The sequence below is a fragment of the Eleutherodactylus coqui genome, chromosome 4, assembly GCF_035609145.1.
Source record: "Eleutherodactylus coqui strain aEleCoq1 chromosome 4, aEleCoq1.hap1, whole genome shotgun sequence".
Lineage (NCBI taxonomy): Eukaryota > Metazoa > Chordata > Amphibia > Anura > Eleutherodactylidae > Eleutherodactylus > Eleutherodactylus coqui.
The window spans coordinates 58,132,299-58,157,571 of NC_089840.1; the positions used below are offsets into that span (position 1 = coordinate 58,132,299).

The 25,273-nt window shown below is 43.3% G+C and overlaps 1 protein-coding gene across 8 annotated transcripts in view; it reads left to right on the top strand.

Annotated features, from left to right (window-relative positions):
• Window positions 1-25,273, top strand: part of NCOR1 (nuclear receptor corepressor 1) — a 139,753-nt gene that overhangs the window by 104,111 nt on the left and 10,369 nt on the right. For 5 of the 8 annotated variants that reach the window (XM_066599517.1, XM_066599512.1, XM_066599520.1 and 2 more), the window contains 22 exons: window positions 114-284; window positions 2,610-2,773; window positions 4,789-4,909; window positions 5,289-5,390; window positions 8,830-8,895; window positions 9,147-9,247; window positions 11,526-11,697; window positions 12,906-13,049; window positions 14,278-14,361; window positions 14,539-14,786; window positions 14,891-15,248; window positions 15,953-16,177; window positions 17,202-17,411; window positions 17,505-17,654; window positions 17,789-17,983; window positions 19,276-19,438; window positions 19,613-20,088; window positions 20,202-20,327; window positions 20,854-20,987; window positions 21,235-21,449; window positions 21,697-21,831; window positions 22,900-23,042. In XM_066599517.1, coding sequence (XP_066455614.1) covers window positions 114-284; window positions 2,610-2,773; window positions 4,789-4,909; window positions 5,289-5,390; window positions 8,830-8,895; window positions 9,147-9,247; window positions 11,526-11,697; window positions 12,906-13,049; window positions 14,278-14,361; window positions 14,539-14,786; window positions 14,891-15,248; window positions 15,953-16,177; window positions 17,202-17,411; window positions 17,505-17,654; window positions 17,789-17,983; window positions 19,276-19,438; window positions 19,613-20,088; window positions 20,202-20,327; window positions 20,854-20,987; window positions 21,235-21,449; window positions 21,697-21,831; window positions 22,900-23,042 — 3,903 coding nt within the window. The remainder of the gene's footprint in view (window positions 1-113; window positions 285-2,609; window positions 2,774-4,788; window positions 4,910-5,288; window positions 5,391-8,829; window positions 8,896-9,146; window positions 9,248-11,525; window positions 11,698-12,905; window positions 13,050-14,277; window positions 14,362-14,538; window positions 14,787-14,890; window positions 15,249-15,952; window positions 16,178-17,201; window positions 17,412-17,504; window positions 17,655-17,788; window positions 17,984-19,275; window positions 19,439-19,612; window positions 20,089-20,201; window positions 20,328-20,853; window positions 20,988-21,234; window positions 21,450-21,696; window positions 21,832-22,899; window positions 23,043-25,273) is intronic. The other 3 variants (XM_066599515.1, XM_066599516.1, XM_066599514.1) reach the window with 2 other exon arrangements.

Below are 25,273 nucleotides of genomic sequence, written 5' to 3' on the forward strand. Positions count from 1 at the left end.
TCATCCCACTTCTGCACTGTTTATAGGAGCAGAACAGTCATATTGGTCTGTCTTATTTTTGGACCGCGCAGTGTGTCAATTTCTCTCACAATGTAGTTCCCTTTTCTTGACAGGTAAATCGGTGTATATGCCTTATGCTGCAGAAGTCAAGCGAGCCCTAGAGCATGAAGCTCAAATGCAAAATGTTGCACGGTCCATTTCACCATATAGGATGTCTCCAAGGGAAGTCAGCAGAGCCTCCCCCCAAGCAGACCTGAATCCTGTCCGCTACTGTGTCCCTCCAGGTACTGCTGACTGCACACTTGCTTATTCTCATTCTTTAGGATTTCTTCAGCTCCTTTTGGCTGCAGAGTTGAGTTAGTCACTGTTTCTGCTCCGTCTTCTCGCTTTCTATGTATCATAAAGTGAATGTCCAACTATGAAGACCACGTTACAAAACTCAAAAAACACTTTGTTGTCTTGTTCCGAAACTATTTTCACACCTGTGTGCTCTTGACCGCTATTAGAATATACGCCATCCCGGCTGTCCCTGTCAACAGATATCAGCATGCCTAAACCTATTGCGTGCCAGTAGATAGGTCGCAGGGAGTTGCCTGGCACTAGCTTTAGTCTCTTGAGATTAGGAGCATTCAGACTGTGCAATAAGGACCCCTGCTGGTGGGAGGAAGGTAACGCAAGTGACTTTCAAACAGTTGACCGTATTGTAGTATCTTGTAGCATGGAAGGAGAGAGTGAATTGTAATGATTCTTTTTAGATTCTTTATACGGTACATGTTTTATGCTGGTTGAAAGCCATTCTTTCTGACTCTGCTAGAAGCATATATGCTTTGCCAAGCCTGCATATTTTATTCAGTGGGGAAAGGGGGAAAAACACTGCTAGGCCTCTCTGACAGTGGTTTATCTCCTTTGGGAACAAAGGATCAGGTTTACTGATATACAGTACAGCCCCCATCAGCAGATAGGGGGAGAATCGGGAGGCAGCAGAGATTCCACTAAAACAGTGGTATAGGATGAGTTTTCTCCAATGTGTATGTCCAGCTTTTAGAAAGCGAAACCCTTTACCTGTAAATCTATCTAAGGGTTGGTTCACATCACTTTTGGAACCATCATTCGTTTATTTATGCCTAAAAGCCGATTGGAATAGCACTGCATGCAGCAGTATTTCGCTCTGTAAAATCGCCGTAACGACGGACAGAAACCAAACGGACCCCATTATAGTCAACTGTGTTCGTTTGACAGTTCAGTTTAACCAGGGGTTCCCATTTCCCTGCTCTCTGAATGGAGCAGGAAAGCAGAGACACTAACCCGTTCCTGCCACAGCCCTTTTTCATTTATCCCCACTTTCAAGAAATTATATATATATATATATATATATATATATATATATATATATATATATATATATATATATATATAATTTTTTTTTGCAGGATGGGTTGTATTTTTCAGTAGTTATCTTTAACATATCATGTAATGTATTGGAAAAGTTTTAAAAAGTTGCGTGAAGTAAGGGGGGGGGCGAAGCAATTTTGCCATTTGGAGGGGGGGGGGGGGGATATGGCGTTCATGGTACAGTGAAAATGACATGTTCTCTTTTATTATGTTGGACCGTTTCAAATTTATATAGTTTTTCTAGTTGTACTAATTTGAAAAAACTAAAGTTTTCTGTTGCCATCTTCTGACACATAACTTTTATGGTTTCCCATTGTTGGCCAGCTCTTAGGATTTTTGCCTCTTTGGAGCAAGCTGCAGCTTCGGCTGATAACAGATTGGAATACATACAACTCTTGATCACTTTTTTATTAATTTTTTTTCTTCTTCTTGGAGATGAATTGTGGCATTTTTTAAAATTTTACTAATCTCTGACTGCATTCACTGTGCGGTATTAATGATGTAACATTTTAATTAATTGGGCTTGTACAGATGCAGCTCTAACAAATTTTTTTCTTTAATGCGATGATTGTAAAGGTGGGAGGCAGTTTAGACTTTAATATTTGTGTTAATTAGCTAATTAAAAAAAATTGTATTGAGGGGACTTGACTTGGTGATCATCTGATCACATGTGCAATATGCAGTATACAATGTACTGAAGTATTGCAATATATCGTACACTTACATGCATTCTATTAAGCCCTGCCACAGGCAGGCTTAATAGGAGGACATCCATATGCCTCCAAAAGGCCCCAGACTGCAGTAGTAACCCAACAGCATTTTACAATCTAGACATGGGGGCCATATAGACATAGCACCCTTCCTATATCAGGAAACTTAAATGCTACTGTCAGTATTGAAAGCAGCATCTAAATAGTTAACTTTGATCCTGGCTGCTTATCTCCAGTCCTGATCCGTAAGACCTGGTGTCAGCTGTTACATAGATAGCTGACATCCACCACGTATAGAGCGGGCTCAACTCCTGGGCCGTCTATACACTTGCACCCACCATACATGTGTGGCGGATGTTGGAAGGGGTTAAACCCATCATGTGCACTTCTAGTGAATTTGGGGAAACGACTCCCAAAAGTAGCTTTGAAATATTTTAAGGCTGAACAGATTAGAATAGATGGTAAGATACCTCTATGCTTCATTGCATTTCTGTATTTTTTTTCCAGTGTTGCAACCGGCTCCCCATCAAGTGATAACTTCGTTAGCTGAAGGAACCAGACTCCCTGTGACACGTCCAACCCGTCCACCACCTCCACTGATCCCTTCATCCAAAACTTCAGTAACCTCTTCTGACAAACCTTCTTTCATAATGGGGGGCTCAATATCACAGGTTGGTTGAATGCAGAATTAATAGAAGTTTTCTTTCTGTGTTACTCAGTTCTTGGCTAGTATTTATGTTGGCGGCACATATATTTCTGGCTGCTGACTCCATATTCCGAGTGCTGCATCTAAATAGATCAAAGAGAATGTCACCAAAATGTGCTACCCTATTTAAGGGCAACCTACATGGTGATTCAGAAGGAATGGTGCAAAAGTAAATGTCTTGGAGACATGGCTTTGTGCATGTGGCTTTATATGTCTGTGTGTCCTACAGCGTCTGTAATAAGATTTTCTCGTCTGTATCATTGTGGGACTCAGCTTTGACACTGTACCCACTGTCACGGTCAAAGCTGTGTTCCCCAATGAACATGACGAGAAAGAGATTTTACTGTAAGTTCTTTCAAAAATCTTGTGTTTGTGCATTTTTTTTTATTGCATCATTGAATCACAGCGAGTCTTTTTTTTGGCCAACTGTGCCCAAATTGACCATCTGTAAGGTGCAATGAAAACCTGAAGAATTCTTCTATCTTTTCATGGCATTCTGGCCGTGGTAGGACATTCATGAATGAAGAAACCCGCTTTACTTTTGCACCTTTTCTATTTGAATCACCCTGTGTTATAGGGACAAGTCTGCTGTATTATTGGCACCAATGATCACTGTGAGTCATACATACTTACTATGTCTTGTGCAATTTGGTTAATGGTACCATATTTTTTTCATACGCCAATACTAGAGATGTTCTCATTTAAGGGGTTATTCAGGATTCAAAAACATGGCTACTTTCTTGCAACCACAGCGCCACCCTTGTCCATAGGGTTGTGTGTGGTATTACAGCTCAGTTGTATTGAAGGGAATTAGAGCTGAGTTGCAATATCCCGACACAATCTACGGACAAGGGTGATGCTGTATTTGGAAGAAAGAGGCTATGTTTTTCTATCCCTGGACAACCCCTTTAACCCCTTCAGTGGCAGGTTTCTTACCACCCTGTCAGACCTACCAGGGCAGGTTTTTTTAAATGGGCCAATCATTTAATTTCAACAAATTTTCCAGCCGTGTTCCAAGAGCCATAACTATTTTTTATTTTTTCCATTGACACGGCCATATGAGGGCTTGTTTTTTGCGGGACAAGTTGTATTTTTTTGATGGCATCATTTTTGGGTATATATAATTTATTGCATGACTTTTGTAAAAAAAAAAAAATGTAGGGAGATTTTGGGGGGGGGGGGGGGGGCTGGGATTCTGACATTTTTGGATTTCATCTTTACGGTATTCAGCATGCAGAATAAATATTGTGATAACATTATTCGCTTTTGTGTCACCACATTTCAAGAGCCGTATTAATTTTTTTCCCCGTTGCCGGAGCCCTAGAAGGCCTTGTTTTTTGCGGGGTGAACTCTAGTCTTCATTTATCTAATTTTTGGGAACATGTAAAGTTTTGATCGCTTTTTATTCCATTTTTTCTAGGGGCAAGATGAACAAAATCTGTAATTCTGTTTTTTTATTTTTATTTTTCCCTGCATTCTCTGAGCAGTATAAATAATATATTAAAGTAATTCTACAGGCCAGTACGATTATGCCAATACCAAATTGTAATAGTTTTTTTTCTTTTTCACTACTGTTTTACAGTTAAAAAAAATACTAAAAAATTTATCGCTGCATTCAAAGACCCATAAGCAATTTAATTTTTTTTATCAACTGAGCTGTGTAAGGGTTTTTATTTTGCGGGATTAGTTGTACTTTTTATTAGTACCATTTATTGATCTCTGCAGAATTTTGATCGCTTTCTTGTCGTTTTTTGTATGATGAGCTAAATTAGCTATTTTTGCCACGTTTTACATTTTTTTTTCCATGCTGTGCACCCTGCAGATTAACCTCTTCCCGCTCCAGAACGTACATTTCTGTCCTGCAGTGTCAGGGTATGTATGAAGAGAGATCGCGACTCGGCCTCTCTTCATACAGCGCAGGTTTTATGGAAGTACCTTTGGTTTGAGCCATGAAATGGTTATTTATTCTTGACTCCTCAGGGAACTCCTGGGACATATTTAACATCTCTGAGCCAGCAGCCCTATGGTCAAGATGCAGTTAAGCCTTCTGTGGGCTCCATTTCTCTTGGCCTACCAAGACAACAGGAATCTGCAAAAACTGGTAGGTTTATTACATGAAATTGTGTTTTTACAATGTGATTTAATGCACAGCTTCACCTTGTGTGTTTATTGTCTTATGTGCCCTGCAAAATTGCCTGATTTCAAAGGGGCTTTATATCATTTGGCTAATATGTAAATGACTACAAATAGCGCTTTGTAATATATAGGTTTACATTCAATATTTGTGATTCTGATCGCATCACTACATATTAGTAACCTGAAGAGTTTTGTGACCTCCCATTGTCAGACTGCTTTAGATTGCAATGATAGTCCGTAGCTCACACCTAACAGGGTTTGACAAGGGCAGTTGATATATACCAAGGATATTTTATATGTTTTGTATTTAGTATAACTCCCTTTTCCTCTATATGTTTTTTTAGGTTCTATTACCTACATCAAACAAGAGGAATTCTCACCTCGAAGTCAGAGCTCACAGCCAGAAGGGCTCCTCGTCAGGGCTCAGCATGAAGGTGTTGTCAGAGGTACACCAAAATATTGATGTTAAACCAACCCTCCTCCCATCCCCCGGCTTTGGGACAAAATTCTGTCCTGGAATTGGATGGGGAAAGGGTGTATACTGCCTGCAGCTGGTCTTACCTGCTGTCCCTCCAGTCCACCAGTTCTGGGTCCCCTCTATAATGTAATCATCAGACTACCTAATTCTCACAGTACGTTGCTAGTGTAAGAGTACCAATGCACTATATCTGCCTTCTGATTGGCCTGAGCTGCACATGTGATCAGTACTAGTCAATCAGTACTGTGTGCATTTGGTACAAAATTGCTGCAGCCATCTTGGATGGACGAAAATAAAGCCCAGAACTGGCAGATTGGAGGTGCAGCAGAGATTATCAACTACAGTTAATCTACTCCTTTCCTGTCCTGGCAAAGAATTTTGTCCCGAAAACGGATGGTCACTTTAAGGCCATGTTCACATCTGTGTCGACGACTGCTTTCTGAGCCTTCATCACAGATTGTCAAAAATGAAAAAATGGCACGTCATGCAGCGTTTTTTTCCCTTTTCTCTCAGCTATGTCATTGGGGGACACAGCGAAGACCTTGGGTATAGCTTTTGCCACTAGGAGGCGGACATTTGGCAAAGGGAGAGTTCGTTCCTCCTATCGGCTATACCCCTCCTGTAGTCACTCAGCCAAATCCGTTTTAGCTTTGTGTCCATAGGAGGCAGGCCTTCTTCCTGCAGGTCTTAGAGATCCTAGAGTTCTTTGGACTTTGTGGGTTTACAAAGTGACAGAATCCCCCCTACTACCCTAATGAGGAGGGACATCAGGGCTGTCACTAACTTCCCTGCTACTTCCTGGAGGCAAAATGGCATACAAAAACACTAACTCTGTAACCCACCAGCAAAGGCTCCCCTACCCCACCAATGGGAGGCGAACTGTAGCGGAGGATCAGGCTGAGGTTGATGTTTTCGGCATGTGGCCCTTCCAGGGAAGGTAAGTATGTGGGGTCCTTTATTCCTATCCCATCCCTATTGCTGGGCTCCCTCTCCATGCAACCAGATCCCTTGCAATTACCATCAAGACGGGGAGTGGTTTTCTTAGACTGCGCTACATTATGGGGGCTTCCAATCACTTCAGCAGGCCTAGCAATCGACTGGATCTTTTCAGGTCACCGTGGTGCAGTATCAGTTTCCACTTCATTGCCTGTGCTATTTTGATCAATTTCCCTTCTGACTTGCCCGTGCCATTTTTTTGACGCCTCCCCTGCCGTTTCCCATGCTTTTTCAGTTGCTTCTGGCATGCCCGCACCCTATTGGTCACACACTGGGTCTTTTCTCCACTTCCGGCGCCTCCTCTTTCGTCCTGGCCTCGCCTTGCTCGGTCACAAGGAAGAGGCGTTCCCTTCTCTAGGAATGCACTCACTGCTAATTAGGTGCTCAAATTCGGTCTGCTTATAATTAGTTGTGATCCCTCCTCCCATTTCCTACGCATCTCATCCTGGGTGCTATTTCTACAGCTCCACACGTCAGGGGGGAACCTGCCTTAGAAAGCTCCTCACCACCTTAGTTCATAGTAGCTCTCAGTCCTTATATTGTGCACAGGGGCAGCTAGGCAAATTTACCCATGCACATACAGCTACAATATTGGATTCTAGAGAAAACCCAGTCATCAGTGCACTACCATTGCAACATACTTTGCACGCACTGCCTGCCTCACAGACAAGCCAGTGAACCTATCCCAAAGACATCCATACAGAACCAGAATGGGCGCACTCTCTCTTTCGGTGGTGGATACGGACCTCACAAAAGCCTCCAGGTTAATTGTGGAGATTTTAGGAAGGGGATCCAGCCTGAACCTGACTGAAGGATCTGATGCTGAGGGATCTTGCCTACCGGAATGCATGCATGGCAGGACCTCCAAACGTTGCAGTCATACAGCATCGCCTCCTTCCTCAACCTTGCATCCACCCGCAGCATCCCAGTCAATCCTGCTTTGAGGGTGAAATATTGCATTCTGGCTCTTCCTTGGATGAGTAATAGGCTTCTAAAATCTCTGCTATGGTGGACACTGTCATACAGGCCGTAAAAGAGATGCTTTATGTGCAAGACCACAATTCCTCTACCACTGAAAGCTCATTCTCCTTTCGATGTCTTAGACGTTCGCATTAAATAATCCCCACTCATGCGGAATTTGGGTAGGTCCTTGCTAAAGAATGGTCACCCCTGATGTTTTCCTCAAAACTAAGAGCTTTGACGTTATGTATCCTTTCCCTGAGGAATAACATGGCAGATGTGTTATCTTTTTAAGGACCAGCACACCAAGTTGTCTTTTGAGGCGACTGGGTTGGCCCTTCGTTCACTCTTCGCTTCATCGTGGGTCAGTAGGGCCACATCAGAATGGGCAAAACTTGGCGCAGAGGAGTTCTCTCGGGTGTCCCCCAGGAGACGTTAGCTGAGCTGGCTCTTCAGCTCTCCCTGGCAGGTAAATTGATCTGCAAGGACTCCCTGGATGCCACAGGCTACTAGCCGGCTCCTCCATGCTTGCTGTGGGAAACCCTTTCGGGTCTGTTGACCTCACTCCAAAAATGTTTTTTTACTGAACTTCACTTTTCAAGAATTCGCCTCTTCAGCAGTCGCCTAGACAAAAATTTCTGAGGCTACAGCCGGGTGGAGTTCTCATCTTCCGCCATACAGGTCCTCTCATCAGTACACTGCCAAGAAGAAAAAGCCTGGCTTTCGTTCTTTTCTTTGTTCCAGCCCACAACCTTCGGAACTGCATCACTCCCCTCAGGACCGCAAAAAGCGCTCATCTTTCAAACCACACCCTTCCTGGCACCCTCGTCCCCAAACAATCAAACCCTCCTCGGTAAAGTTATCTTCGGCATGAAAGGCGCTCCCCCTGCTATTCAAGAATGTGCGGTTTACTCACATCCAGGATTCTTGGGTGCGAGAGATCGTTTCTAAAGGTTACACAATAGATTTTTCATTCTACCCACCCAGGGTGGTTTTCAGCTTCTTCCTCCCCATCCAAATTCTCCCCATATTTTGGATCCATTCAAGATTTGCTTGACCAAAGTGTTGTCTCCATTCCTTAGCAAGAACAGTTTAACAGATTTTGAATCCAACTTGTTTGTGGTCCCCAAGAAGGATAAATCGATTCACCTAGTCCTCAATCTGAAGCTCCTCAATCACTTCCTCAAAACATGTCCCTTTCGTGTGGAATCCATCCAGGCAACGATTACTTGTATGGAACAAGGTGAATGTCTATCATTGATAGGTCCTGATTCGCCAGCAACTTCGTTGAGTTGTATGTTTCAAGTTGTATATTCATTTAGCCTATGAGCTTTTCCTCTCCTGCTTCTTGTGTTGAAAAAAAAAAAAACTGATTTGGCTTAATGCATACAGGAGGGGTATAACTTGCAGTAGGACTCAACTCTTCCTTTGTTTATTGTCCCATCTCCTAGTGGCAGAAGCTATACCCAAGATCTTTACTGTGTCCTCCAATGAACATCTAAGAAAAGGCTTTTACGGTAACAAAAAAATCCAGTTTTTATGTCCAGTAAAATGACTGACACCATAACAGAAACCTGAAAGACCCCATTAAAATCACTGGGGTCAGTCAGGTGCCATTGTCCGTCATGTGAAGCATCAGGCACGTCTTAGCTCGTTGTTCTCCTTCTATGACAGAGTCAAGCAATAGAAAACAAGCACAGATGTGAACAGAGGCCGATGGCTATGTGAGAATGATACAGTTTTCATCTTACTACTGTCTGTCTTACAGGTACGATGACTGCACTTCAGGAAGGGAGCATCACTCGAGGCACTCCAGCCACCAAAGTTCCCATGGATGCAATTCCTTCTTTACGAGGGTCTATTACTCAGGTATTGATCAGTCCTCTCCATTCTGGAAGTTTCTTAAACATTTAGCTAAGTTTTCAGTGTCGGACCCATCAGAATGCTGCTTCATACAGGTTAGAGGATGTCCGGGTGCAAGACAGTTTTTAAAAAATTGGAACCAAATTTGATAAAACAATAAAAGCTGTGGTACTTACCTATTCTCGGTATTAGTGTATCTTTACGCCACCAGGAAACTAGGGGTTTGACAGGTGTTGGATGCAGGAACGCCCCTGTCACACCCCTAGCTCCTGATTGGCTACATTCCTGCAGGTCCTTGAAGGTCCTTTAGCTGTGTCTATAGTGATTTTTTTTTCCCCTGCCATCCACGGTTAGGTAATTTTTCCACTTAGGCTTCATTTATTAGCTGAAGAGGCTTCCATGGAAGGTTCTACAGCTACTAATGTAAGCGTACCAGGAACAGTAACCCGAAGCATGGAGAGCAGGGAGAAATCATTAGACACACTGCTGTGACAGCGGGAGCGCTGATGCAGCAGAGCTCAGCTACTCCCCTCGCAGAAACCTCCCTGCCGTGCGCTCCCTGCTCAGCCCCTACCTGTGTATGCACACAGGAAGACTGACAGCAGGGCTGATAAGGGGATCCCTGGTGGCAGAGGAGAGCCAGCAGCAGCCGGGCCGGTACTCGGGAGACAGAGTGATTGACAGCGGTGATCGGAGGTGGCAGAGGAGAGCCGGCGGCAGCGGGGACACTACAGGGGGGACGACCACACTGACAATGGGGTGCAGAGCAGCTGGGAGAGGACTGCCGCCGGGAGCCAGGACAAGAAATGGGAGACTGATAGCGGGGAGCGGAGGTGGCAGAGGACAGCTGCAGGGAACAACCCCTCTGTCTGCTACTGCTCTCCTGCCTCCTGTGCCTGCTGCAGATGTCACTGCTGACAATCCCCCCTTTTCATTCTCTGCTCACTGACTGCAGGACCTGGGAGAGGAGGCTGCCAGCTGGCCAATCAGATACAGGGGTCGTCACCCCCCTGTCAATCTTGACTCCACCAGGACTTCCTGGTGGCATCAAGATACACTAATACCCCTATTCTCTTCCCCGGCAATCCAGCGCTGCAGGCGCACGGTTTTCCTAGTTTTGGCTTAGGAATGGCTACCACCTGACCGCTGCAGTAGTCAGCTGCTGTTCTCATGGCATCTTGGCTCCCAGCATCTGAGCGGTGATACTAAACCTATAAGCTTAGTTTATAGGAATTAAACTAGCTGCCAGTCTCTTTAAGCCTACTGTTTAGACAGTGAGGTCAAGTAATAGCAATATGCATAAAGCCGCATTCACATAGTAAAGAATTTTGATGTGAAATCCTATCAAACCACAGCTGAGCCTCTGATTTCTGTGATGGATTTGCATTTAAAAATTACGCAGATTCACATGTGGATTAGTCCCATTCAATGAGGCTAATTGGTATGCAAACCTTGCGATGTATAATCTGCATCAATAATGGACACGTTGATAGGTTCCTCCCCCCCCCCCCCCCCCCCAACGTGGATTTAAAATCTGCACTATATGAAGTATGGTCCTGATTTTTATTGAACTCAATCGGATACAAAAAGCACGCAGGTTTGATTGCTGAAACCATTCAAAAAAATACCCCTCTGTGATTGCAGTCTAAAGGTTCTAAACTCCTCATTGTCACATACAGGCAGTTCAAATTGGATCTTTTCATTTTACCTATGTGGGCTATTTGGATATCCGTACAAGCAAATTTGTAGCGCCAAACATTATAAACATAAATTAAGCCGTAATTGTACTTTTTAAAAATCTTTTCACATGTCAAAACATTAAATCGGTGAGAACACCATCACTGGAATAAAGCAGCAGCAGTGCTCATCTGAACACGGGCATTGCTCGATAGCCAAAGATGGACTCAGAAACTTTCTTTTGAGCCAGTCTTCAATTAGTGAAGCAGACACAAAGCTCAACTGAGCACTTCAGCTGCTTCGTTCTATCAATTTCAGCACCCGGACCCCCCCAGCAATCGAAACCTTTGACATATCTCGATGACATGTCAAACGTTTTTGGAAAGTAAAATTACTTGTTTTAAGCCATTCAGAAAGAAAAGTTGGACCTAAAAATAAAAAGGTATTAAAAGGTGGGTATTTGTTTTAGGCAGAGCACTCCTATCTGTCGTCATTATAATTTTACATTATCTAATTGTGTGTGTTTGTGGGGGGGGTCTTTGTTTTGTGATTGAATGCCATATCCTGGCCTGTATCATGTGTTCGTGAATTTCCGCTACTGTTATAGGGTACTCCAGCATTGTCACAGTCTGGTATCGCTGCCGATGTCCTGCTAAAGACCACAATCACACGTCTGGCCACGGAGGATATCAACAGTCCAGAGAAATGTAGGGAAGAGCCTACTACTAAGGGCCATGTCATTTATGAGGGAAAGAGTGGACACATAGTTTCCTATGATTGTAAGTGTATTGCCATTCATTTTCTTTCTGACTTTCAAAATTTTCAGTCAAAGTAACTCCTGGTTAGGGAGGTTGTACCAGAATCCAGTCTTATCATCCACACATAGGATAGTGATAAGTCTGAGACCCCTATGATCCCGACAAAAGCGGTACCATGTCTCCCTCTTCTCATCGCTGTGGGGTTGCTTCTTCCACCCACAGTGACATCACATTGAATGGAGCTGTGGCGGCGCATGCATTCCCGCTGTTTTATTCATTTCAAAAGGGCTGAGAGATGGCCGAGCCCTTGTACTCGGCTATCTCTGGCAGTCCCATTGAAAATGCTTGTACCTGCATTACACATAGGTGACGGCTGCTGCTACTGCGTTGATTTTCCTCTTTACTTTGGGGGTGCAATAAGCCCATAACGAGAAGTAGGGGGATACAAAACCCCCTTCCTTTGGATCAGTGAGGGTCTTGATGGTGGGGGTAGCTGATAAGTTTGATTTTTATTCACTGCCTTTGATTGTCATAATTGGGGACTCTTCATAATAAACTTCCAGAAACCAATTAGACTCGTTACATTTTGATGTTTTCTTTTTTTTTTTAAGAACTGAAGTCAAATGTTTTTTGTTTTTTTTTAAAGTTTTTTACTTTCCGAAAGACACAGCTCTCTCAAAGTTCTCTCCAAAGAAAGTGTAAAGGGATGAAATAGTTTATAATTGTCTGACAACAGTATAAAATAACAGAATAAAGAAGTAATACTCACCTTTCCAGTTCCCTGCCATGTCTGTGCAGATGCTTCTCTGGTGCCGTGCCAGTCTTTGTTTACCAGGCTCCAGCAATGATGCGGCATGCCAACACGGAACCTCTGCAGCAAATCACTGGCTGCAGCTGTAACATGTTGAGACCACTGAGGTCAATGCTACAGCTAATTGGCTGAGGCTTCACAGCATTGCTGAAACAGCGTAAACATTACAGCCTGTCATTAGGGAAGTGTTGGACATAGATTAGTAAGGTGAGTGTTGTTACCTTAGCTGTTTTAATACCGTTGTCAGCTGTTTGTGTTCAAAATAACAAAAAATTAAGGAGTTGGAAAATCCTTAAGTCTTGGTACAGCTTAAATATACAGAAATGTTCTACACTGCACATAGGGCTTGTAGTTATGTATAGTTATGTTTGGCTGGCAAGAATAATGCTTGGGACTTACAATAATACAATATTTTCAGCTGCCATTAAAAATCTGCGAGATGGTACTCGGAGTCCCAGAAGTGCTCCAGAGGTGACGCTGAAGAGAACCTATGATGCTATGGAAGGAACTATAAAGCAGAACTTAGCAATGAGAGAATCTGCTGTATCAGCACCAATGGAAGGTAGTTACCTCTTTTTATACAATGCAAGAAGATAACAGGATTTACAGTATATATGTATATTCGTGTGTGTTGCACATACATACTGTGTGTAAAAAGGGGGAAAAAGTGTGTGTGTGTGTGTATGTATGTATGTGTGTATATATATATATATATATATATATATATATATATATATATATATATATATATATATGAAATTTATTATAGTGTTAGTATAATTTCCCTTAACCCTGTAAGCACCAGGCTGTTTTGTACCTTAAGGGCCAGACACTTTTTAGGGATTTTACCCATGTGGTGGTTTTACTACCCTATTTTTTTTCCTTTAGCTCTCAAAATTATTTTTGCTGTGTCTTTTTTTTCAGTAACATATAGGACTATTTTTTTTATATCCTTTTCACTAACTTTTTCCCCCCATTTTTTTTTGTTTATTGGGTGTAAAAAGCTAAAAAAAATATTTTTTTTTTAACATTTCTAGTAATTTTTTTTAAATTAGTATATTTACACTAAAATAAAGTATGGGAACGGATTCCTCATTTTGTTTCGGACATTTTGATATATAATATGTATGGTTTTGGATTACAGGGCGCTTACAGCGACGTTTTTGGTTGGCGTCGGTTTTGTGTTATTCTCTTTCTTATGTATGTATTGTTGTTTTATTCTAGAATTTTGTTTTACTGATGTTTGTAATTATGTTTTTTTACTATCTGTGTCCCCCATGATGTCATATAAGACCTCTGGGGGTCATTCACATGTTTTTTATTTTTATTTTTTTGACACTTTCCAACTGTAGCTGGGGCGTCCATAGGAGCCCTACTTACAGGGGAAAGCAACCCCTGTAGTGACATTAGTCACTGGCAGAGTTGCCTAGGGTCTAGTATGACCTTCCAGCTCTGCTGTAGCAGGGAACCCTGGCGGTCACATGAGCTCAATGAGCACTGTGTACTCAGGAAATCAGAAGGCAGAAAGGGTTAAATACCTCTTCTGCCTTCTTCTCTGGGTTATCAGCTGTTACTAACAGCTGATTACCCGTTCCCAGCGGTGCTTTAAGCCAAGGACTAGGCGCCGAAAAAATTTACAGTGCCTGGTCCTAAACGGGTTAAAGGGAGTTTTTTCATGAAGGCCGATCTATAGAAAATGCAGTAGAAGTGTCGTGTGACACCTGAATGTCTTATTCCACAATATGTACGAGTTTATAACCAATTTCTTGTACTATTTCTTTTGTTCTCAGGATTGATATGTCGCACTCTACCTAAAGGCAGCTCACATTCAGATCTTAAGGAAAGGCCAGTTATGTCTGGCTCCATCATGCAAGGTAATTGTCAGGTGACACAAAAAAAAAAAATAAAGCTGTAAAAAAGTGATCGGACAATATTTGGTTTTTGGCTGCTCTAATTTCCACTTTCTAAATTCTCGTTAAACGTTGTTCACTTGCAGCCTACATTATCAGTTTTTATTATAGCCTGCTAAATTTCTCTAACCTGGCATCTAGGTACCCCGAGAGCAGCGTCTGAGAACTTTGAAGAAGGGTTGAAGTATGCCAAGCAGATAAAGCGCGAAAGCCCACCTATAAGGTCATTTGAAGGAGCCATCACTAAAGGCAAACCTTATGATGGCGTTACTACAATCAAAGAAATGGGACGCTCAATTCATGAAATCCCTAGGCAGGATCTCCTTGGTCAAGAAAGTCGCAAAACCCCTGAGAGTTCTAGGACAATAATGGAAGGTTCAATATCCCAGGTGTGTTTTCATATGTAATTCGTGCTAGGCTTTTATGTTTGCTTTTGTATATATGACATTTCTAAACCTTTTATTTACTACATTATATGGTCTAATTCCAACAGGGCACACCAATAAAACATGAAGGCGCCCCTGGTCAGTCAGCTATTAAACATAATGTAAAGTCCCTGATCATGGGTCCTAGTAAGCTGCCCCGTGGGGTACCACAGATGGAAATGATGCCAGAAAATTTAAAAGTGGTAGAGCGAACAAAGTATGAAGACTCCAAAACCTCAGAAGCAATCCGGCCACGTCACACATCTGTTGTCAGTTCTGGTACATCGGTTCTTCGGTCAACTCTCCATGAAGCCTCAAAGTCTCAGTTGAGCCCTGGGATTTATGAGGACGCCAATGCTAGGAGGACACCAGTGAACTATCCCAGTCCCATGTCCAGAAGTTCACCCATGGCACGTTCATCAGAAGGTGGGAGTTTAGTATGATATGAGAAATTAGTGTAACTTTTTTTTATTAAGTGAGTGTTGCAGTTTACACTTATTACTACTATATTCTGATAGTTTTCTTTACTGTAGAGATTTTTTTTTCCTATTCATTCACAGATTTGTTAAAGGGAAGCAGTCATGTCCTATAAGCCCTATAACATAAAGTTGTGGGCTCATAGGAGAGAGGGGTACCCTAAATTTTTTTTTATATACTCCCCTGCCATCGCTGTCTGCCCACAAAGACGTCACTCTGTGCATTGAGCGGACTTCATCTCTTCATTGTGTATGTACACACTCACTGCCTTCTCATTATGGACAGTGTGTGCACAATGAAGAGAAGGAAATGGCTCAATTCACCGTGCTTACCTTGGGCTAGGATATGCAGTTACTTACTGCTTTGGTGGAAGACCTAAACATTGGGACCTCCATCAATCATGAGAGTGAAAAATCACATTGCAACTAAAAAAATTGGATTTCTGCTGCACAGGACTGATACACTAGGGTACAAACTGAATATGGTATTTTTTCTATTTATACAGATTCAATGAGTTAAAAAAAAAAATCTGTGATATTCCAGGGTTGTGGCAAAGTTGAAAAGGATTGGGGTGGGGAAGCATAAGAAATGCATAATCTACGAAAAATAAAATAAAGGTGTCAGTGTTCTTACTGTACTTCATGTGTTTTCAGGTGGACTTACTCCAGGGAAGTCTTCCAGTCATGAGAGGAAAAGCACATTGACCCCTACACAAAGAGAGAACATTGTTGTGAAGTCACCCGTCCCAGGTGTAGACCCATCTGCTGCTCACAGTCCCTTCGACCCCCACCTACGGGGTCCTGCTCCCGGTGAAGTCTACAGAGCTCATCTGCCTCCTCATCTTGATCCAATCCAGTTCCATAGAGCTTTGGATCCTGGTATGTAATCAGCAGCAGAGTATCTGTAATATTTTACAGCATTTAGAAGTTAGGAACACAAGACTTTAGGCGATGTGTAGTTTTGTGACATCAGTGGAGTTACATGGGGTACCAAACCCCAGACCCACACTTATGTAGAAAAGGGGAAGCCCTGGACCTGGTGAGCTGGCCACCAGCCATTATGTCCAAGCAGAGAATGAACAGAGGTGGCCGCAGCTCTCTTCATTTTCTGCTCTGGCCATTACGATTACTCAGTTGTTGCCGTAACTCCCATAGCAGTGAATTCATTCTACTATGTCTTGATGCGTCAATCTAATCATGTGGGAGCCTGCCGTGGAATCTGACCCTGCCCGCGGCAGAGGACACTGCTTACCTGTTTGGGTCGTCTTTTTTTCTGTACTGCACATGTGTGCAGAAGTGCCAGCCAAAGCAAATGCGCAGTACGTTTTTTCAAACTCCTGCTTTTCCGCGGCCGGTCCGCAGTTTCGGCTGCAGATAGGCCGAGGATCAGACTGCTTTCATTGACTTCAATTGAAGCTGTCCGTGCGGGAACCGCACTGAAATGGAGCATGCTGAAATTTGATTTCCGCATCCAAAGATCTGCATGCTTTAATTCAGGTGCAGACGCCCACGTTTCCCTATGGGCGGCTTAAACTGCAGGACACCCGCACAGATTCCGCAATTCAAATCCGCCCATTACATTGGACCTAAAATGTCTGAGTTGGGTATAGTGTTTTAAATGAATTGTTTCCTCCTTGGAATGAATGCGTATAGAAATCATATTATTGCATGTATGACAATTTTAACAACTTTTAGTGTTCATTCATGTCTAATAGAAATGGTGGGGATTTTCCACACCAAAATCTGCAGGTTTTTTTTAATGCAGATTTTAACACTGATCCACAGCCGACTTTATCCCTTCAGTTGAAAGGGTGAAATCTGCTGCAGATCTGTACCAAAATCCACTATATGTAAACATACCCATAATCTATTTATTTTCTGCACTTTCCATTTCTCACAATAGCTGCTGCAGCTTACTTGTTTCAACGACAGTTGTCTCCAACTCCTGGTTATCCAAGTCAATACCAGCTCTATGCAATGGAGAACACCCGACAGACCATCTTAAATGACTACATCACTTCCCAGCAGATGCAAGTTAATTTAAGGCCAGATGTTGGTCGAGGGCTTTCTCCAAGAGACCAAGGGTTAGCTATTCCATATCCAGGAGCACGAGGTAAGTGCACCTTCCTGCATAGTATGTCACTTGAGTCCGTCCCTTCTTAGCCCATGAACCTTTGTCACTTACTCAGTGCTTATTTTTCACTAGGAATTATAGACTTAACCAACATGCCTCCTACTATCTTGGTTCCTCATCCTGGTGGAACTAGCACACCACCAATGGAAAGGATTACTTACATACCAGGGACACAACTTGCTTTTCCTCCAAGACCGTATAACCCGGCTTCCATGTCTCCAGGTTTGCTATCTATCTATTATATAATCAATGTTTTAAAAAAAAAAAACAAAAATCACATTTTTCTCATTGACCATGGTCTCGCTACTTAGAGACAATTCATTTTCTGGAGTCTTAAAATCTTTTCTGTTTTCCAGGGCATCCGTCTCCTTTAGCAGCTGCATCCTCTGCCAACGCTGAACGTGAGAGGGAACGTGAAAGAGAGCGTGAACGAGAAAAAGAGCAGCGTGATAGGGAGCGAGAAAGAGAGCGGGACCGGGAAAGGGAGCGAGAGAGAATGGCGGCCGCTGCTGCAGCAGCTTCAGCTCAAAGTGAACATTACCTGCGGCCTAGTAAGCAATTTGGCTCATTACAAGATTATGTTATGGGTGAATGCATTGTTTTGCGACTTCCAACACATTGAAATAGCAAGGTCTGTTCCCATCTTGACCTTTCATGGCCGAGATGGAAAAAACTGGCCTTGTGTTTCTGACCACCTGTCGAGCTCTTGGACGCAGTGCTATTTGCATAACTCTTATTATATAGCACTCTACTGTTTGCATAATTCTCCGAGTTACAGAAACAGCGTTCACTTCAGTGGGATCTACGCAAACAGCACTACACTAAGGAGCTCGGCTGTGTTTAGTTACTGACCGGGTGGCTGTAAACCATAGTAGCGGATTTCCATCTCTGCTATGAAAAGCCAGGATGGGAATACCCCTTTAATTCAAAGGTCCTGACTGAGCCCCCTACTTGGCTATTGTCATGTGTGAAGAGATGCAGTCTTCTTAGCCAGCTTGCTTCTTAGGGGCCCGTTCACATGACATGTCTCCTGAACGTTTAGCATATATGTTAAACGTACATGAAAAAAAGGATGCAAAACGTATGCAGTGTTTAACCCTTTCCAATCCAATTTGTATCCTGCTTTTCCTAGGGGGCTTACTCTTTTTCTGCCGTTATACAACGGCGCTATATGCTGGCTAAAGCCAGTACTGTATGAGGCGACACGTTGGATAGGCTCCAACAGCAGATAGGCTGGCAATATACAGTAAGAGAACCCCGACGGACATCTTCTAACATCGGAGCTGTACAGCCTTAAATGATAATGTCTTCATAGGTCAGACAGTGGATTGGAAAGGGTTAACGTATGGCCATATACATTTGTGTCAAGTTTTACATAAAAAAAAAAATTCAGTGAATCATTTTCTTTTTAATTTTTGTAATTCAACCCTTTTTTTCCCCCATAGCTTTTAGACTTTTGAGAACACTGATCCGTTTGGTTATCATCTGTCAAAGACAGCTTATACCAGCCATGTATGGAACGGGATCAGCTCCAGATCCTGTTCCATACAAACCCTGCGCACCCAGGACGTACATATACATCCTGAGACGTGAAAGGGTTAAATGAATCCATTAAATGGAAAGCAAGCTGTGGGTAGTTCCTGGTTATTCATGCCCTATAGAATATACCAGATGGGACAGAAACAAGCTGAAGCTCAATAAATCTCATTGAAGTTAGTGGGGATTTTACTGGTTCAGTTTGTTTTTTTTTAGCTTTTTTTAAGATTGAAAACAAACCTGTTGTGCGCCCGGCCTAATTCAACAAAGTACTTCCATTGATTTGATCGTTGTATTTCTTCTGCAGTCACAGAGCAGCCTGGTAGGCCGGGTAGTCATGGCTATGTTCGATCACCCTCACCATCAGTCCGTTCCCAGGATACCCTGATACAACAAAGACCAAGTATATTACACGGCGCTAACGGGAAAAGTGTCATTACGCCTCTAGACCCTGCTCAGCTAAGAATAATGTAAGTATTTCCAAAACCTGAGAATAGCTTAAAAAAGAGGGACTTTCATTACTTTTGTTCCAGTAAATGGGAATTGGTCTTCATAGGGCTTCCTCCTTCATAGGATTTTCAGAAAATTTTCAAGGCCGACTGTAGTGTTAGTTTCTTTCCTAACTTATTCTTGTAATCCTCCAGGCCACTCAACCCAGGCGGGCCCTCTATTACCCAAGGAATTCCTGCCACCCGATACAGCACCGCTGCTGATGCATTAGCTGCCCTGGTAGATGCAGCAGCCTCCGCACCGCAGATGGAAGTGAACAAGCCAAAGGAAAGCAAGCATGAGTCTTCGCGATCCGAAGAAAATATCGCTAGACGAGCAGCACTAGAGCAACAGCAGATGGAATCTGAGCGTAGGCTGGTGCAAAGTCCATACACCTCATCAAGCTTCTCAAGTAGCAAATCCCAGAGCCAGCCAGCTCCTGCCGTATATTCAGAAGCGGGAAAAGATAAAGCTGCGCACACCAAATCGCGATATGTAGAGGAGTTACGGACACGAGGGAAAACCACAATCACAGCAGCCAACTTCATTGATGTCATCATAACGCAACAGATCGCCTCTGATAAAGATGGCCGTGACCGGGGTTCACAGAGCTCCGATTCCTCCAGTAGCAGTAAGTGTAGATTTTGGTTTCTGTAAGTAGTTCTGTGTTTAGCGTTGACATAACTAAACTGCATTGTGTTCATAAAGCCGACTTCAGGAAATGTTGTCTGTGACTCTTTTTAGTGTCTTCCCACCGCTATGAGCCTCCCAGAGACACCATTGAAGTTATAAGCCCCGCAAGTTCCCCAGTTCAGGTGCAGGAAAAAGAAACCTACCCCCAAGAAGTCCCAAAATCTAGCCAAGCAGAAGGTAAGTCTCTACACGTTTTTTTTTTGTTTTGTTTTGTTTTTCTTATTCTTTAGGCTGGGTTCACACTAGGCGTATTCCAGTCGGAAATCCCGCGGTTTGACCGCAGCCGAAACCGCGAGATTTCCGACGGGAGAACCGCCGCGGCGGCTTTGAAGCGGCCCAGCCACTCACTCTTCCGGTGCTCCCATAGAGGAGAGCACGGCCGCGGCGGAAGTAAACAATAAATAGACATGCTGCATCTTTTGAAACCGCGGCTGCGGTCGCCGCAGCCGCGGTTTCAGCCAGACTTACCGCAGCGGATTGGCCCTCCCGCGTGGACGAGATTTCTGAGAAATCTCGTCCACATGGCTGGCCAATCCCGAGATTAGCGGCTGCAGGCGGATTTGCCGCGCCGGAATTTCCGCGGCAAATCCGCCCTATGTGAACCCAGCCTTATAAAGCTTATATAACAATGTGAACAAATTTATGAGGTTGGCAACGTGTGTGTTTTTTGTTTTAATTTTTGTCTTTCTTTTACCTGATTTAGCTGAAAGTAGCAGACCGTATGAAGGACAAGCAAGTCGGTACCGACAGCAGCAGGAATCTCCATCCCCCCAGCAACAAGCACCAACGCTTGTGCCGCAGACCCACAGGCTGATCACCCTAGCCGATCACATATGTGTACGTTTTGTTAATCAGAAATTTATATTGACTTTTATGATCAGACAAGAGACTAAAATTCTGCATTTTATTCCAGTGTGATTGTGTGGAGGAAGCAAATCTAAATTATTTGCATCGAGCTCCATTAGATTCATTTTTAATAGTGGACAAATAATACATTGCTGTTCACAAAATAAAGTGCCCCTGTAGTAGTCATGTCCAGTTAACCAGTTTCTAAGCTATTGTTTGTACTTTTTCTCTTTTCTAGCACATAATAACACAAGATTTTGCTAGGAACCAGTCTGCCAGCCAAGCTTCTCAGCCGCCCCCCACATCTACATTCCAGAGCACTGCCCCACCATCTGCACCCGTCCGATCGAAGCCCTCCAGGTTCAGTCCTGAATCCCAGGCACAGCCAGTGCACCACCAGCGGCCTTCTTCAAGGGTGTCACCAGAAAACATGCCCGACAAGCCCAGAGGAAGGTAAAGAGATGCATAGGGTTTTCTTGTAATATTGGTATACTGGTGTAGAACGCATACATGACCATCAAGAATGCAGACGTGTATAAGCTTGAAGAACTTGCTGCGTGTTGTACAATCTCACATAAACCGATCAGAGTGATGAATCTAAAGGAATAATATTATTATAAATAGCGGATTTATGTAGGAAAATGTGCATTCATTATGTTAATCTGTAACCATTTAGTCTGTTGCTGTATGTTTACAACAGGCCTGGAAAGTCCCCAGACAGAGGACACATCAGTGAGCCATATGAGCCTATATCGCCCCCGCAGGCCCCTATCATGCATACAAAACAGGATAACATGATGCTGCTGCCACAGAGACCAGAGCCTGCTGAACAAAGGTAGAAGATGTCTGCATTCAGAGTCCTAGAACTTGTTTAATTTTCCATTGACAGAGCTCTGTTTGGGCTTGTTTATTGCGTGACACACTGTAGTTTTTATTTATACCACATTGGGGTACATAAAGCTTTTTTTAAGGACTTTTATTGTGTTGTTTTGTGAGGCCAAATGAACAAAGTAAGAATTTTGGCAGCATTTTTTTTTTTTTTTTTTTAGTTTTTTTCCTTCTTTTCTTTACATAGTTATTGTCGTGTAGCATAGTATGTTTGGTTTATTGTATAGATAGTCACGGATATGATACCAAATATGTGACTGTGTTTTTTGGGGGTTTTTTTTAAACTTTTTTTCTTATATACAGGGAAAAGTGCACAAAAGAGTTTTGTTTTTCTTTTACATTTTTTTTATGCCTCTGTAGGGGACTTGCACCAGAAAAGCTCTGACCGTTATGATGCATTGAAGTACTTCTGTACTGCAATGCATTATCGCATACAATAGCAATTACAGGCCCTTGGAAGCCTTCACATGCCGCAATCTACATTGATTGTGGGATGTAAGGAGTTAACCACAGAGATCAGTGTTCTCCCCAATCCTTGCTGTTGCAGAGGGAGGCCAGCTGTTAATCACAGACAGCTCCTGCTCTGAGATGGGGTGAGCTCACTTCTGAACCTGTGCCCATCCACTGGAAGTAAGTTTTAAGTCCTGTTGCGTTATGTACCATGCACCCAGAACGTAAACGTACATCTTGTGGCGTTAAAGGGTTTACTAAGGAAGCGCAGTGCCTGGAAGATGCACGTGTGTTCCCTTTTGGACATGAGCCCTTAAAAAGATGCATCTGTTTTTTTTGTCAGCCACTTGTCTGTTCTAATGGTTGTAGACGGCACAGAGCACCATCATGGGTCACAGCCCGTGTATTCTTGCCTAAGAGGCTACAGTGACCTTTTTTACATACAGTTTAGCTGCATATAGCATAGATCTATAAATGATAGGTGGGAGGAAGCTGCGTATGTATGCATCATAACTATGATATATTTCATCTTTTAACTACTGATTTATGTTGCTATTTTTCTTAGGAATGACTCCCGTTCACCAGGAAATATGAATTATCTCCCTTCCTTCTTTACCAAGTTGGAAAACACCAATCCTATGGTGATGTTCAAGAAACAAGAGATATTTCGTAAGTTAAACTCTTCTGGTGGCGGTGACTCTGACATGGGTAAGTGGGACAAAACTGCTCTCTACACTCACGGGCTGTTTCTAACTGTAATTGGGGTGGTAATAATGAAACCTACTGTATGCCATAGCTAATGCATACAATGGCAAATAATTTATAAATTCTCCTGGATTCTAAGCAATCTTTATTTTCTGCTAATGAAAAAATCTTGTTTATGATATACATGTATGTAATTCTATGTTATCTTAATGATCTTTATGTAGAATAACTTGCGTTCTATACAGACCTTCTACTAGTAATTATTAGGAAATTTATAGTACCAGTGCTTCTGGTGGCGCAATGCACCACACAGCTCTGCTACATACATTCTTCATCCCATACAACAGGGATCACAGCACTTGGAATGAAAGACCTGTGATGAAGACTCCGTTATGCTCCACTCCTGATCACATGACTGTGACGTCATTACAGGTCCTTCATCCTAAGTGAGTTACATGCTCCACCCCTGATCGCATGACTGTGACGTCATCGCAGGTCCTTCACCCCGAGTGAGGGGCGGAGCATGTAACTCTGTGGGGCTGAAGGACCTGTGATGATGTCACCATCATGTGATCGGGGTGGAGCATGTAACTCGCAGATGGACAGGTGATCGTTAGGATTTAGATTCCATACAGTGGAGATAATTAACTTTGAGAGTCAGCTGTTTCCAACTTAGAAATCCCTTATTTTTACTGAAGAAATAATATACAGTGAAACCCCTTTAAGATCCCCTAAAATTGCCGTGAAAAATGGCCTTTGGGCAGAATGTTCCCCTCCAGAGGAAGTTAATGGGATAGATAAGATGTCGGGAATTGAAAGGGCGAATCCGGCAAAAACACATTTTTCCATCCCTGCTTCCCTCACCTGATTGCCTATCACACTCTTTCTTCTCTGTGTATTCCAAAGACTTCCATGCAGTGCAGCCTCCTATGTAATGTTTATCAGGCGCCACCTTGATTGATCTGAAAGTTAAAGCAAAATTTTCACTATCCTATGATTCATCAACACACCATTAGCTAGAGGCTCTACCATCTGTGCCCATTGGAGGAAGTTTACTAATCACTACATTCACCTACATACAAGCTACAGACCATAAGTATACAGTCAGGAGGATGAGCTGAGGTCACAATTTCTTGTCTTTGTCATTGGGGGACACAGCAAGACCTTGGGTATAGCTGCTACCACTAGGAGGCGGGGACACTAAGCACATAGGAGTGTTAGTTCCTTCTACCAGCTATGCCCCTCCTACAGGCACTGAGCTAAATCAATTTTAGCTTAGTGTCCATAGAAGGCAGACCACCTGTTCTGCAGCAGATCAGTTACATTCCTACCCCCTTTCCCTTTTAATAGTGGATTGATACCAGATCACCCTGTTCCCCCCACATGAGGAGAGAGAACAGAGTAGCTCTAATCATTCTGTTGGCTGCCGTGCCTCCAGAAGAAAAAGCAGCATATTCTAGCCCTAACTCCTCCGTGACCCGTTACTATATTAGGGGGGACCCTATAGCAAGCTCCTGGCTGGAGCACTCCCTCATCAAGGGGAGGTAAGTCGGAGCACACTGATCTCTTACTATCCAGACCAAGCTCCTTCTCTCAGAAAGTAAGCTAGATACATATGGAAACTTTCCTCCCTCCTATGCTCCACCTGGAACACTTTTTTTCCTCCCTCCCATCCATCATCCAGGACACTTCCCTTCCATCCCCTGTCTGGGACACATCCTTTACTCCTTTCTGGGGTCTTTTAGGGTTTCCTTACCCTGGGCATCTATCTGGTGAGATGGTCTTCCTCATACTTCTCCTAACTCTTCAAGGCATTTCCCTAACATGACTCTTTCATACACTTGAGCTGGGAAGAGGACTTCTCTCCTGCCACCTTCCTCCCTTCATGGCTCCTTCCAGAGCTAGCACCTCCCCTACATTTATAAATTTAGGTCCTGTCTTCTCAGGCCTACACAGGCTGAAGTTGTGGGTGATACAGTTACCTTAATAAGTTCCCCCTTCCCTTAGCCTATCTTGGGACCAGGCAACTGACATTCGTGAATCCTTTAACCCTTTCCAGTCCAATGTCGGGCCTGCCCCGACATCATCATTTTCCTCCACAGCTCCGATGTCGGGGCAGGCCCGACACTGCAGTGCAGGAGTGCATCTGCACCCGATCGTCAGGCACATCGGGTGCAGATGCACTCCTTTACTGGTCGTCATCGAGGACCCCCGAGGAGAAGGCAGAAAGGGTT